At 38.8% G+C, this 16059-nt stretch overlaps 1 protein-coding gene across 1 annotated transcript; it reads right to left on the reverse strand.

The window, feature by feature from the left end:
- Window positions 1-1325: 1325 nt before the first annotated feature.
- On the reverse strand, window positions 1326-14599 carry HTATSF1 (HIV-1 Tat specific factor 1). The gene is made up of 9 exons (XM_032993807.2): window positions 14297-14599; window positions 10350-10554; window positions 9984-10031; window positions 8668-8822; window positions 7486-7649; window positions 5730-5829; window positions 5123-5212; window positions 4489-4626; window positions 1326-4074 (listed from the first exon to the last, which is right to left on the reverse strand). The coding sequence occupies exons 1-9, from the start codon at window positions 14462-14464 to the stop codon at window positions 3790-3792; spliced, it is 1353 nt and encodes a 450-aa protein (XP_032849698.2). The 5' UTR covers window positions 14465-14599; the 3' UTR covers window positions 1326-3789.
- Between the last annotated feature and the right edge of the window lie 1460 nt (window positions 14600-16059).

The following is a 16059-nucleotide window of genomic DNA, read 5'->3' on the forward strand; positions in this document are numbered from 1 at the left end:
AAGTTTTCTTAAGTGAATTAAGCGAAGTATTCGCAATTGTAAATAGATTAACCTTAACTGAATAATGTCTAGGACATGTTTTAGCTAAAATGCACTGCATTTAACATACTAATGATTTTAAGTGAATTGCAATCCTTATACAAAATGTAAGTTGTACGAGGGACTGAAATTCAATTAATAAAAAAAGTCATTAAAAAAAGTCAGCAGGAGAAACAGATAAACATTTTGATGCAAAATGAAACTAATTCTCTCTTTACAGCTGTATATGAACGTCCGAGAACCTGCTACAACTTACGTGCCTTTTCTTTGGGGGCGTTTTGTTTCCAGATGTCTACCATGGCCATGCCCCTCAAATCATGTAATCTCTGATGAATACTCGTGACTCCATGCAATTACCTTGCCAGCAAACCACGAAATAGCATTTGATTGTAAAGCAAACTACCAAGGTATCTTGACGCTAGGCAACTGACTTTGTGCTGCATGGTTAAGAAGGTGATTATCCGTGCCGAATTGTGCCGAAGTACCAGTTAGTTAATACTCTTTCCCTGCCGCTACATTTAAGTGGTTTCACATCCATTTTGTCACACTGTGCGAATTAGCAGAAACAGCTATTTGTCTAGTTCAAAACTGAGCAACAATGATCCACAAATTGTTTCAATCTGCTGCTAGTTGTTTCCATAATATAGAAGGAAGACGACTGCTTTTCTTAGAATGAACCTCGCACCCAGAGCCTACGGATGAAGGAACACGCAGTATCCTGCAACGCTGGAATGGAACCTCGGAAAAATTAGAAACTGAGCAAAAACCTTTGATTTTGTCACTTCTAGTGAGCAAGACAAGTCATTAGAAAGCACTTTTAATTAAAGAATAAATATAGTGAAAATTGCATTGGGCTGTTAACTTCTTACCAATTTATTTATGGTGATGCTCAGTCAGAAAAAATTCTAAGTTAAAAAGCAACTCAGCTTGTTTTGCTTCAGATTTGTTAAAATTTGGTATTAAGCACTAATGCTCTCTACTACGAGATTTTAATAATCATACTTCAAAATAGTAATTTTAACTTTTGTGAAAAATTTTAATTGATGTTCAGATTTATAAAAATTTGCATCATTTAAAAAAGGAAAACATCAAAAGAATTCGGTCTCAATGAAAATCTGCTGAAAAGAAAGTCACAGCTGCATTAACCTCTCCATAGATTATTAAATGCCTTAATAACGCAATGAATAGTTTATAAAAATATATTTTTACATTTTACTGGGGAGTAATAGAGGTAGACAGAAGGAAAATACCAGTTTGAGTGTAATGCCGCACTTCAGAACAATGTATTTTCATGGAAAAACAGCTTTTATTTTCTTAAGAATCCTAGTTAATAGGAAAGCCAGGAAAGCATTTGGTCTCAGTCTTTGTTGGTGCTCTACTTCAGTGTGAAGTCTAGAGGAAAAGGTGAAAAGACTAATATCATGTTTGACTTTTCAAGCAAGCCAATCAAATTTGTACATCAATTGGAGAGAGGAAAGTTACTGCACATATAATGATTCTTTATTTTTCAAAGTCTTTTTTCAAACACTAACACTAACCTTATTTTTTGTATCTGATACCATGATAAGGCTTCATTGAACTGTACAATATTTATACATGTCAACAGTTTCCCTATATCAGTTGCAATTCCACTGTAAAATAGGTGATTTAACTGTGTAGAGTGTTACACGACTAGGCTCTTAAAAAAAAAAAAAAGGAGCTAACAAAACACAATAGTTAACAGATAGATCTAAGCCTGGAGTCTAGAAGCTGGAAGAAAAAAAAAAGGAGCACTGAAAGCAATACCCACCGCACTAAATTATACTCTTCATATGCAAAAACTTCCAGTCCTCAAAAGGTCTGTGCTGCTTGTTGCCAATAAAAATAACTAAGGCAGACCCAACACAACCCAGAGATATAATCTGAATATGCCACTACGTGCAGCTACAAACCAGGCAGTATTTCAGATTCCCTGAATTGTTCAAACACCTGTTTTGCTGAAAAGTACAATTCACACTCCTGTAGAGATGAGAAAACGGTCTTTCTTAGCTGGCAAGAGTTACAGCTCTTCTCTATAATGCAACTCAAAATTGGAAATTTGTCATGCTAGTTTATAATGAGCCCCCACACTTTTAAACCCTGAATTCAAATATCATCTCTCTTGTATATTTTGTCACAAAAAGATACAACTTATATCCACAGTGGCAAGTGTTAGCCTAAATGCTCTGGTTGGCATACCCCATACATATCAATTGTAAAAAAAAAAACCCCAAAATAAAAAAACCACAAACTTAAGAGTACCATACAGACTTCTGGAAACAATACAGATGGCAATCTCGGAGCGCAAAGTTTGAAAATACCGATTTCCAGAGTATTCTGATCAATTTGGGATGGAAATACAAGAATTAGCATCTATGGTTTCTTGCAATCCAGTATGAATTAAAAAAATGCAAAAGAACCTCCTTACAAACGTGCACTAGTAACTACCCATATGAACAGCATGCTATGAATTTAGCACCAATATTTTAACTGTTTAGTGCCTAAATCCATATTCTTCTATCTTTAGGTACCAAAAGAATGGGATTCTAAATTGAGAATGACTACGCCCAAAACAGGTCCCCCAAAGTTATTTTTGAAAGCCTGCCACTTATTAAGATATCTAAAGTTAGAACGTCTTCTAAATCCTTGATTTTGGAAATATTTATAAGAGGGCTAGCATTTGCTTTTTCCATATAAAAGAATATTATTTGAAAGCATACTTACAAATATCCTAAACTTTTGCCCAACAAATGTACTTCAAGTTGCCAAAAGCCTTTAGATTTTATGAAATACGGGAGATCTTCCGCACTTTGAAGAGCACGTATGGCTAAACTAAAATGTTGAAGAGAACTCACACTCATCATTCTAACAAAGTTAAACGAAAACTTCTACTCTAATATTAAAGCAAAAACTAAACAAAGCCAACACATCAATCAAAAGCCTGTTTTGCATACCTACTGCATACTGACCATGAGAGTTTAAGATCAGTCTTATTATGGTCTAAGAATGTGTGTGCTCAAGCATTTCTAGTCTCCTTGACGTAATTCCAGCCTCAACAGAAGATCTAAGCATCAAAAGAAGATCTGAACAGGGGAAGAAACAAATAATTTACTGAACGCTGTGATCTAATAATCCATCTTCACTCAGTTTGCCTTACATTGGCTGTGGCAACGTTGTTTGTTTTCCATTTCCTTTAAGTCTGCAACTTGGTACTATTCTTATCATCTGCTACTTAATGCACAGCAACGTATCCAATGCATTCACCCTACACATATCACAGCATCTGTTTCGTAAAGTGATCCAATGTACTCAGGACAAGAATCAGTTATAAGGATGAGACACCAAGTTCCAAGGGGTACAGGAAAATTAACAGTAAAATCCACAAATCTTGTAATAGCTTTGTATTACTGAAGTTACATATAGTTACATAAACTTAAGGGTGGGAACATATTTCACACTTACACAGTGAAACACCGACAAGCATAGAACAAAAGAAGCCTGATGAGTTTTACTGCATTCTTGGCAACTTGAGTTACTTTACCTGAACAGCCAATTAATACAAACTTTTAGAACCTCAATAAATACTGCTTTTAATGAAAACTTCAAAGCACACAGTTGATGACATTCTAAATATGCATATATTCATATGAATATTGTCTGCAGTCACCCTGAAGATAGGGATAAACTCAAACATCACCCTAAAAAACATGCTTTCATAAAGCATTAAAGATGTTATGTATCTGCTTCAACATCACTGCCTGCAAGGCTGCTGTCTGTAGATGGAGCACCATCTTCATTAATGCCCTCACCATTATTCTCCCTCTTATGGGCTTCATCATTTACATCCTCCTTAGATGTGTCATTCGCTTTTGAAGGTTGTCTGCCTTCAGGCAGTTTAACGCTACTTGATGCGGAATCTGAATCAGATGTAGTTTGCTGCTCCTTTGTATCAGGATCCTCTAAAAACGATCCCCACACCTTCAGCCTTTCTTCCCTTTCTCTTGCAGTTTCCTCCACCTATTAAAGATATGTTTATATACATCATTACAAAGTCATACTTGTAAAAAAATGAATATTTACACTGATAAAATTATACAAGCATTTATACTGCAGTAATTTCTCAAGTATTCCAACAGGCCCTGTTGACTCTGAACTAGTGCTCTGTACATCCACTGGCTAATCCTCCAAGTTGACATTTCCAAAACACACTTTTTAACATCAAACAGGTCCTTTAAATTTTTTACTAAACTGAATGGATGAAGGATGATTTTTTTGGGGATGTCCTAGTAGTTTTTGAAGAGAAACAAGACAAGGCTGGGAGGGGGTGGGCAGGGGAAGGGTATGGGGATGGGGACACGAAATGCTTCTAAAATTAAAACAGATTTACAGTTTGGAATAAATATTTGATAAAGTAGGACCACAAAAGGCTACCTGATAATCTGTTACACCATCCCATGTTTCAGCACTGAGCTGACGGCCACCAAACCACCTTCCATTTAGAGTTAGCTTGCACAGATCAGCTTCTGTTGCTTCTTTAAATGACACAGAAGCCACGCCATCAGGGTGTCGCTGTAAGGAGAGACAACTTTCATTTCACAGTTTTCTAAATAGTGTATTTATTACAACATCTTTTAGATTATGTTACAAAATCAATTAGGATATAGGTTCATCCCGATCACACCTAATCATGTTTGAAAAATTCTATTTGCAAGTTTGCACGTTTTGTTCTACTGATACACTGAACAGACTTTTTGAACACAGAAAACAAACGTTTCAGCTAGTTTAGCTACAAATAAATGTATTTACACGCTTTCAAACTAGTGACATGTATCTGAGTCACCAGGAAGTTACAGCTTGCCTTCCCACAGGCTGAAGTAGACAGGTGCTTAGAAATTAATTTCCAAAACAGTTAATTTTAAAATACTCAAATATTAGGTCACGTTTCCACAAAATAAACACACAAACCCAAATACAATGCTCCACTCCTATTTAAAGAACCCTGTATGTTTTGCACATTTGCACATTACGTCAATTCTGCCAACATAACATGTAAAAAAATACCTACATCGAATATGAGAACCTTCTTTACTTGACCGAACTTTTCACACTCTGTCCGCAGATCTTCTCTGATCTCATTTAGCACCAAGGGATCCTCCTGCAATGCAATCACACAGGTGTAATTAAACAGAGGCATTTACTTCTCTCAGCTTTATTCTTGCTCAATCATCACTGGAACACATCTGCCAATCTATTAAAAGTTCATAAATTAAGTGTTGTTATTCTGCATTCTCAAAGCCACTTGGGAGCTGGCAGTCAGCCCTTGTTTGAATGTAATAAATGCTACTTATTAATAAGGCTATTTTGTGTTTGCTTCTCCATTCTAACATAGTTACTGTTTACTCCTCTTTCCATCCAAAAAGGGAAAGTCAGGATACACACAGTGACAAGGGCCAACTTGAAAAATACATTCTTCTTAACATCTTCTTCTTGCTTTTTGGAAGTAGATGAATGAATTTTAAGCAGATGCTTAGTGCAGAAAAACAACCCTGCCAAACAGTAAGTTTAATTGTCTTCTCACCTGCTTAGAATTTTGCTAAGGTTCTTATGACAGAAAGTTCACACCATGTTAACGAAAACAGCACAAGCTACAGTAGCAAACTGCATCTTCCTACCTCAAAGTCCTTTGGGTGAAACATATTCCTGATAATAACGATGCGTTCATGTCGCATTCGAGTTGCACCATCTTTCTTCTCAGGCCTCCAATCCAGCTGTCTAATGAAATGAAGCAACAGTAAGAAGATATTGTTGCGGCTCTCTTCAGTTTCTACAAGTATTTGTTGAAAAAAAATCATTAATTTGGCATTTCCTGTAATACATCAACTAAAACATGTATTTTGACACAGTTATGTTATTCTTCTAAAAAAATGCAATAATCACCCTGTTTTACCACTTCTTCTACAAAGCAGTTGAGGATTTAAGGTACTTAAATATCACAGAGGGAATATAAATTATTTATTATAATCAAAGCATTTTCTTAGTGAAAAAAGTAATCTAAGTTTTCATTCCTTCCTAGTATCTGCTGAGATATAGGAACCAGCTGCTGCCAAGTATAATAAAAATGTCAGTATTTTACTATTTGCTATTCTTCCTAACTTATTTTGTAAAAAATGAGATCCACTATTCCCCCTTTGGTAAAATTTAACTTATTTTAAACAAGCATGAAAGAACACCTTGAGTCTTACAGAGGCATCGCTGCAAGATATATTTTGTTCCACAGTGTACAGAGCCACTGCCACAAACTAGCAACGTAACTCAGGGCATCTGTTCTATGCCTCTGCCTTCTCGTGAAAAACATTACATGTTACTTCTCGTAGAAACACCTACTTCATATCCTATTACAAAAAAAGGACACATTCATTTACACTTAACTCTCAAAATCTTATAGTGGGGGGGAGGGAATCTTGTCTAAGTTCCAAGTTGTCTTAAGCTAAAGTAACAGGTACAAGAAGGATTTCCAATGAAGGTAGTTTTGCAAATAAATTAAGCTCTTCAACTCAAAAGGAACACCAGCTGAAGACAGTTTATTCACACAAATCACTGTCAAATGCAATTTCATTATTTTCATAGTTCTCTCTCCACACTGGAAGCTTCTTACAGCAAGAACTGGCAATGTATCTTTAAGGCAGATATATTTCAGGCTATTTTTATTTTTAACTGATAAAATATCAAGTAGCCTTTGCTTCCTTTAACTGTGGCAAAACACTTCTTCATTAACTATTTAAGATGTTTAGTCAAATGCTGCTTTCATTAAAATATTAATAGTCCTATATACTCAAACTTCTTTCTTCTTTAATCCGCATCTCCTTGGTACCAAAAGGCAGAAAAAGAATTTTTAAGTGACAAAAGCAACGGATCTAGGTACAATTAAAAATCAGTATTAAAAAAAAACAAAACAAAACAAAAAAAAAACATCAGAGAGATATGTCTGGGAGAATCTACAGAGATATTTCAGCATTTGCTCCTACAGAAGCTAGCATCCCTTATCCTTTGCAACTAGTAAAGTATGGTACAAGCAATACATGGACAGCCAACATTATTACCTTATAGAAGAAAGCCTAGATATCACAACGGGACTGGCATGCTCTCACACACTGAGAAAAAAAGTCCTTTATCTCCCCAGAGTTGTAATATATTCTTCTATATCTGAAAGGACCATGGATCCCTATATAATATTTTAATGTGTCAATCATGAAGTTCATTATGTCAATTTAAGAGTTCCTCCCCTCCAAATCTGTATTTAAGCTATTTCACTGTCAGATAAGACTTCAATTTTTGCATAACTCTTAGCATTGCATTTGAAAGAAAGCAGTGCCTTACTAACAGCACTTAGAATTCAAGCAATATTTTACTGAAATAAAAAATACAAACTTCTGCTGTTGAGACAACTTCTTCTTGTAGTCTTTACATTTCTTCTTCTTTTTGCTTGCATCATACTCCCCCTTCAGTTGAAACTTTGCAACTTCAACATGCAATTTATAGCCTCGAATTTCTGCCTCATCCAGAAGTCTCAATGCAAGTTGAACTGATTCTCTCTATTTAAAGATAAAACAGAGCATAAGCTTTAAAGCACATGGCACAATCAAATTATTCCAATAATTTTAATTAAGAATATTGGGCTAAGAATCAATTCCCTGACACTGAAAACCACAATGCCGTATCTTTTCCAAGTCCCTTGAGACACAGCTGGCAATGTTTTAAACAAAACCCAGCACTCCTTTACCACTGTTATAGCAGATTAATGCTCCCAAAAGAAACTGCATGTATTTCATTCATATATGTCATAAAAAGCAATCTGCAACGATCAAGCAAACCAATGAACTTAAGAATAAAAAAATGTCAGGGGCCTGATTCCCTACAAAGCTTGTATCACTTTTCCAAGAACAACAAATACTGAGGCTCTTAAGTAATTTTTAACATTTTCCTAAAAGTCCTTTCAGGCGGACACTGTCTTTAGACTTGCTCACTAAACAGCCCTAACTGCTAAAATTACAAAAATTGCATAGACTAGTTGATTTAGTACTGCCTGGTGCTTCTTGAGAAATTAAAGCAGACTGCACTTGCAAGCACTAACTTTCCAAATGTTTCACAAAAGAAACACATGAAGGAAACAGTACTTCAACCTAAAATTTTATAAGTTAGTACAGAATGCGAGTACAGTTCTGAACCTAACCAGTTCTCAATTAAAAGCTGTAAATACAGGACTACAGTATCTTCCTTCCTGTCTCATTTTTGTATTCTTGGCCACACAGCAGCATATTTTCAAAGGTGAAGAGGTCCCCCATTTCAGTCCATAATCACTGGCACCCAAGACAAACATGTAGAGACAAGCTCAGCAGGTATTATGGACATTTTCAGGGGGAGGGTAGGGGTGGATAAGAGGAAATGAATGAGGTACACAAGCAGAGAAGTTGGCATTTTCATCTTTAAAACAGACAACTACATTCTAAGTTATACTTCAGGTATTTCAAGAATCTCTTGACTATTATTCTTAAACAGTGGCTACAAGTATCTTCAATGGGAAGGAAAACTGCATTTCAGTGCACCGCTGACCTTTAGATAGCAACAGAGACCATCTCCTTTAAGATTTCCTTCCTTATCTTTGTACAGCTTGATTTTGTGTTCTTCTGTCTGTGGATCTCGCATAATGATACCACATTTTGACATGACTTGGATAAATTCATCTTTCGTAATGTCTGGAGGTAAACCTGCAAAATAAATTACAAACAGAAGCCTTGACTATGTTTTCCTTTTTAGAAAAACCTAATTAGAACAAAAACCCCACAGTGTTTCTTTACATGAAAGGTATCAAACTGAAAGATGAAATTTTACATACACCGTAAGAAACCTCTGGCCTTGGGACCAGTATTTTTGCCATTACCTTTTAAACATTACTTTATAGCAATATTTTGAAAATCCTTTTACTTTTTAATAGGTGTAACATACAGCACCGTATCTGTGCTCCCTAATATGCAGACCTAGAGCTTTAGTGCTATACATGATGCCGACACTGCAGTGGACACAATGGCCTATGTGAATGTAACTATCCTGTTCGAGTTTTAAAGGTCTACAGCACCTCTGGGGATCAGAGACAAAAAAGGAAAACCCAATCTATAAATAGGTGACTATTTTCTCCACCTGCAAATTCAACAAAAAAATCAGATGATAGTGTATGGAGTTTTTGAAGTCTGAACTTTGACTTGAGGACAAGGAAAAAAAAAAATATGGAGGAGAACATTATGTGAATGTTCCATGGTAGTTCAGTCCAGATGATTTTTGAGAATTCAAGTGTGTGTATTTCTGTGACTGCTCAGAACCACCAAATGTACTTTTACGTACACACCTAAAGACAGCACCCCAGCATCCAAAACAGGGAGAGTAATACCATAATAGTTTCATTTGACTTTCCCCACTACTTGCTCATTCTATTGCCAGCTTTTTTTTTGTAGAGTTTCCTCCTTATCTCATAATTTAATTATGTATTTATAAAATCAAATAAAAATGAAAATACCAAGTGATGTGTATAGTCGATGCACTATCTTATTATAAACTCGTTCTCATTATCCTATTCCTTAGGAGCTCACAGAAATTGCCTTTCTTGGCTGTAGCTTGCTTAAAAAAAAAAATAGTGACTTGGCTGACACAGCTCACAGAATATCACACTTAAAAGACAGAAGCATGGAATATGTCCCTTAAATTACTTTCCCACATCTGCAATTAAAAGGTCACAAAGACATTAGGCAATCAGGAACATGACATTAAGTAGCTGGCAAGTGAATGACTGAACAGATAACAGTAGAAGTGAGACATATTTGAGTCTCCTTTACCATCTTTAGCTGAAAGTAGATAAATAAAGCGCTACTACTTACCAGTCACATAAACATTTGTGTTTCTGTCTTCTTCAACGTGAAACCATCCTAAAAACAAGAGTTCTAATTCAGTTATGCCAATATATTAAACATGGGAGCATACACTAATGTTCACATTCCATCAGACTTCTAAGATTTTCTGCCTGCTCACAGGAAGAGCTCTGAACATGACTTTATTTGCTTTTTTTTCCACCTTTTATATGGCCTTAGGAAAATACCTACGAAGTACCACAGAATTTTAAAACAATTCTGGAAATATTCAGAACGCATATCTTTGCTGTACCTGGCAACACTGAACAATTGCCAGTTTCCACCCAGTGCTATACAGGCTGCAGCCTACACAGAGGGAAATCCTTTGTTGCTTACCTGGCTCAAGCTTCCGTTTTTCCCCTTTTTGTTTTGGATCTGTTTGTTGTGGTCTTTTCTCGTTTGCTGATGGTTGTGTTCCTGATGTCTTCGAACTTACTGGTTGCTTAGTTTCAGTTGCTGTGCCAGAAGCAGATGAACTGTCTGTATCATCTGCATGGAAGCCATAGTTGGCATGGTATGTTGCCAGGAAATCTTCTGTTATCTGAAAATAAATGAGGAAATTTACTCTAAAATTTTGAAGAACTACAAATTCAGGTTTGTAAGTGTTTTAGTGTTAGTTAGATGATTGTCATTTTCTAATCCGACAACAGAGAAAACAACAGTATTTAAAAACTTGTTTTAAAACATCTTTGTAAAGCCATACACGTAACAAGAACAATCAGTTCAGGCATTACTTGAACTAGACTAACATACTAATTCCATATAGCACATGAAGTTTTTAAATAAACATTTCACATGTTCTGACTTTCTTCTTTCCACATTGGATTTGCCTGAAGAACAGAAACCAAGCGCTCCTGACCATGTTGAACAAATAAAGTGACACTGAAGGTAAGCCAACAACTTCTCCGTGGATGATGAATGACTGTTCATAGGCATCTGCCTTTTCACAGAACCTTTTTCAGAGATGACATATATTTGTGTTGGTAGACAATAAATATCGCACTTAAAGATGTATCTTAACACACTGTTTATAAGGCTGCACACTCTACTCTATATCCTAGTAATAAATAACTAGCTTGCTCTTTTCTAGAGAGAGACCGTATTTGGATAAAATATAAGAGCTTTTGGAGACCAAACAAAAAAAATCCTACAAATTACACCCAGTATTTCCAGCCAGGTAAATTTTAATACTAGCCACTAGCAATAACGTGCAAAGAGATACTACATCATAGCTGATTTTGCTAGCATCACTGCACTATGAATTATTTTCTGAAGCTACACACTCTGAAATGATTTATTCCCAAAGCTGAGCCTTAACCTTTGACAATTTTATTTGTCTCTGATCTGTGCTGCACTTGCTTCATCTCTATTCAAAAGGCAACAAAACTTAATGTCATTAAGCTATTCTAAGAGAGCTGCACAATGTACAATAGTGTCAATGAAAACAATGCAATCTCATATCTTCCACAGTCACTTGAAGCTTGATGTTTCAACTCTAAGCTTTTATTATGACAAATCAAAAATGCAGAATTGACAGTATCATGATATTTGCATCACTCAAGTAGCTGTGGAGCCCCATATAACTTTATCATGAAATAGCTCCTACACTAAACAAGATCTGCAACATCTCAATCGGGAATGGAAGTGGCTGCTCTTACAGACAATGACACAATACAACGTCGAGAGAAAGGAAGTGTACAACCACCTTTGGCAAAGAAAAGAAGACTCTGCTCTAATCAGGTTCATTATATTTGATGCTAGCAAGCTTAGCAAGTCCTTAGTTTCACAGTTGATGAAACCCAGAGATTTCAGAAGCTTTTAAACTTTCTGGTAAACAGTATTATTCATTTTCAACAGAGAACCTACTGATACATTAGTGATTCAACCTGCAACAACTACCTACCTTCCTGCAGGAGTACTATTTTTCAGCTTCAGGGGGAACTGCATCCTCAGGTAAAGCTGAATTTATTCTTAGCAAGTTACCTACTATGGACTGTCAAATTTTGCCAGTCAATAACATAGACTTTTTCTCCATATTACGCTATCATCCTACTATATATACCATTACAACTACTTCAATTAAAAACACTTTTTTGCAAACAAAGGAATTTATACAAGTATAAAGGCTTTTACTGGAACTTATACCATGCCTGCATGAAAAACAAGAGCTCACAGAATTTCTTACTTGGGGCTTCAATCCAGTTCTGGTGGAGAACATCACAGAAAGAGATCAGTTCTATCTCCATACCCACACGGTTGAACGGTTTGGGGCAATTAAGCTTATAGGAAAAGAAATACAATACTACAGGACATGCTAGCATGTAATTAACTACTGGTCACACTGAAATGGAAAGGAATAGATTAACCAAATGAAGAACAGATACCCTACACTTACAGAAGACATCCAACGTCTGCTTTTTCATAGCAAGTGATAAGGGAAGGCAAATAAATTCAACATGCAATTTTGTGCTCTGTGAAGGACTATAAAGTCTGTATCCATCAATACAGTACCATTGAAATAAAAATCATTAAGCAACACACAAAGTTGCAACCACTTTTATTAAATACTTGACTGTCTCTCAATATTTCTGACGAGTGTTGACAGTTAATACCAACTTTTTGCACTGCTTTGAAATATGCTTTAGCAGAAGTTCAACAGATACTCTATTCCCAACGTCGAGTAGCAGTGCAATACTAGTCTGTAGATGATGATTACATAGACTAGTCAGAATATTTTAATATTTTGTCAGAGAAGAGAGATAAGGAATTTTATTACTGTTCATGGAGAAATAATTACAACTTCTGGCTCCTGCAGTCTCTTAAATCCAATTTGATAAAACACTCGAATAATCATCAGCAAAATAAAGTAACCTGAGATACTATGATATCTTGCTCAGTGGCCTATCTGTAACATATAGTCCTTCACAATGATTCTTTACCAACTTCTACTATACATCGTATTTACTAATGAGCTTTGCTGTTCCTATATAATCTGTCCAACTCTTAGCGTTATCTCATCTCCAAGATGGAAATTTGAGATCAGAAAGGCATTTAGGAAAGACCCGTGCTCCTGAGAAAAATAGATAAATTTAAAAAAGAGCTGAGAAAGAAGAGAAGGAACAGGGGAAATAAAGAAGAGCCCCTTTAAAAGTTACTGTGCTTACTGGATACAGAACTCCACAGGGAGCCAGGGATACTCAGTCCTCCACTGCTCTACTTTGTGAGTCTGGATTTTTCACGTGTTTTTACCCCTCTGTAAGCCATCTGCTACACAGACACCTTACTAGGTTTACACACATAGAAACTTGGCGCTACAGGCTTCATTCTCACTCAGATTCTCTAAATTGTGATGAATTCAGAGTCACAAATAAGAACTGGCACGTTACAATTACCAACTATATGCTAGAAAATGTTTTAATATTTCTAACTTAAGTAATTGCCCTTATTTGCTGTTACATAGTAAAAAAAGTGCTATTTCACCTGCAGATCAGTATATGTTGGCTCAACACATTCAATCTACACCCCCTCTCACCTTGAAGAGCCACGTTGTTACTGCAAGTTCATTTTTTATACTTGAAATATTTAATAATAAAAGAAAAAAAAGATTAAAAACTGTAACGTTTACATTCTGTGGAATGCCCCCAAGACAAATACACTTAATTTTCAAGTGCACTTCCAAAATCTAAGGCGAGGGAACAAGACAGCTTTGCACATGCATCATTTTCAGACAATGATAAAAGAGAGATCTATTACTCCATTTTTACCTAGACCTCTTAACAGACTAGTTCACTGCCAACATAAGGACACAAGATCACCACAGCTACTGCGATAAAGACACCCAAACATGTCAAAGCCAGCTCCGATTCGTTAAGATCCACAAATATAACTGTGACTTCACACCAGGCCCGAGCAATTCTACAGAATCGCAGCCAAGGAGAAAAGCCAACCTATATCTCTTCTCGGCAAAAGAGCAGAGAGCAGCCGGTGAGGTTACAGGTGGAGCCAGCGCCAGCTGCCGTGGTTTTCCCTGGAAAAAAGAGCGGCTTAGTGCTACAGACTTCGCAGCAGCCGTCTGTTGGGCTGAACCCAGACAGGCGAGGCGCGTCCGTGCTGAGAAGGCCCAACATCAACCGTTCCTCACCCTCAGCCCCTTTCCCCGGGGAAACTTCGCCACGCCACGGGGGGAGAGCTGCCCCAGGGCGGCGGAAGCACCCCGCGAGGCCCCCGCGGCTCCGCGCAACCGGTAAGGGGGACGGCGGCACCGAGCCGCCCCCCGCACCCACCTTGGGGAACCAGGCCTTCTTCTCCCGGTCCCACTCGTAGGCGGCCCCGTCGGCCGGGTCCACGTAGGTGAAGGGGTCGGGCTCGCCCTCACCGCCGGGCTCGGCCTCGCACTGCTGCTGGAGCTGCAGCTGCCGGTAGAACTCCTCGTTCCCGTCCTCGCCACTCATCCCGGCCCGTTCCACCAGAGGCGGGGGAGGGAGCAACACCCGCACCGGGCCTAGTCGGCCGCCGCCGCCTCCTCCTGAGGATCCCGCTTGCCTCGCCTCGCCCCGCCCCCCCCTTCGGCGGCGGGGAGCGCGCGGGCACGTGCAGCCGGGAGCGGCGGGGGCGCGCGCGGGAACACCCCCCCCCCCCCCCCTCCCCGCCTCACGTTGCCGGTAACCACCGCAGAGCCCCGCCGCGCGCAGGAGCGGAAGTGACCACCCCGCGCCCGCCCTCCCGGGTTTGCGTTGTGTGTGGTTGGGTTTTTTTTTTTGTGTGTGGTGTTTTTTTTTTTTTTTTTTTTTTTTTTTTATATTCCTCCCGCCCCCTTACCCGCGCCGCTGCCACTGAGCGGCGGGCTGGGCGATCACGTGGAGAAAGGCGTAGCCAATGGGAAGGAGGGAGGGAGGGAGGGAGGGAGGGAGGGAGGGAAGGAAGGAAGGAAGGAAGGAGGGCGGGCGGGCACTTGGACGGTGGCGGCGGCGGCGCGCGGTAGGGGGCGGGGTTTGAGTTCCCGCCTCCGGGCGGTGGTGGCGCAGCCTGAGGGGCCGGAGCTGCCGTACGCGGCTTTGCCGCTTTCCCTCAGGCCGCGGCTGTGTTTCACCACAGGCAGGGCCTTGGCGTGAGGGCGGCTGGCCCACAAGGCTTGGCGACGCTTCTGGGCCGGCCTGTGGGCGGGGAGCTGTGCCAAGGTGGGCCTCGCGTGGTGAATGTCCCAGTTTTACTTACATGATAAAGTAAAAGCCTGCTAAGGAGCGTGAAGCACTGAAAGTACTTCCTCCTACAATACTTTTCCCTATTGTGCCTTGGACAACACTGAACAGTAGTTGCAGCTGTCGGCTGCGGTGGACACTCAAAGTCTGCGTTCATATCCTACCGGAGGCAAAGACAAAAAAAGGTAGATGACATGAAAACGGTGTGCTAAATGTCAACAAAATCACACTGGTTCTTGCTCCTCCCTTGGCACAAGTTTCTGGTGCAAGCGGTTCGAACAATTAAGCCTCCTGGGGAGAAGGAACCGCTGCTCAGGTGGACCTGGGTGGCACAAATACCTGCTTTCCACAGGACAGGGGTGTGACAGGCTGACAGTGTCCAGCGGCTGTTGCACTCCCTTCAGAGAGGGCTGATATGCTGGTATAGTGCAAATTTTGAATTGGTTTGCATTAACGAAGTCTACGAATAGTTTTTAATTAGTGTCGTACTCTGTGGATACTTAAATATTTTAAATAAAGATTTTTTACATGATTCAGGTCTTTGAAAAGACCTTCATTCAGTGCCATCTAGTGGTTTTCACCGTGTAATCCAGATGGCGTTGCATCAAAAAAAATGCTAAAGGATGTATTTAAAAGTATTTTTATTTAGAAGATGAAGCTTAGGTTTTATTTTGCAAAATTTAACCTAGAGCTATAAAACCCGGGTATTAAAATGATGTATGCGTTTTAAATGAAAATTTAGTTGAACAGCCCCATCAAGGCTGGCAGCAGCTACTTGCCAGTGGCAAAGCAACCTTTGCGCTCAGAAATTAAAATAATATTTGGTACAGAAGTTTTCTGGAAATGAG

The sequence above is a fragment of the Tyto alba genome, unplaced genomic scaffold (assembly GCF_018691265.1).
Source record: "Tyto alba isolate M040663 unplaced genomic scaffold, T.alba_DEE_v4.0 Super-Scaffold_5, whole genome shotgun sequence".
In the NCBI taxonomy this organism is placed as follows: Eukaryota; Metazoa; Chordata; class Aves; order Strigiformes; family Tytonidae; genus Tyto; species Tyto alba.

Excerpts from the sequence above, each read along its gene's own strand:
- HTATSF1 (XM_032993807.2), bottom strand. The coding sequence starts at position 14,464 with ATGAGTGGCGAGGACGGGAACGAGGAGTTCTACCGGCAGCTGCAGCTC. Across the intron at positions 5,830-7,485 it reads AAGTTGTCTCAACAGCAGAA|ACAGCTGGATTGGAGGCCTG; the intron begins GTTTGTATTTTT and ends TCATTTCATTAG. Across the intron at positions 4,627-5,122 it reads AGAAGGTTCTCATATTCGAT|CGACACCCTGATGGCGTGGC; the intron begins GTAGGTATTTTT and ends CTCTCCTTACAG.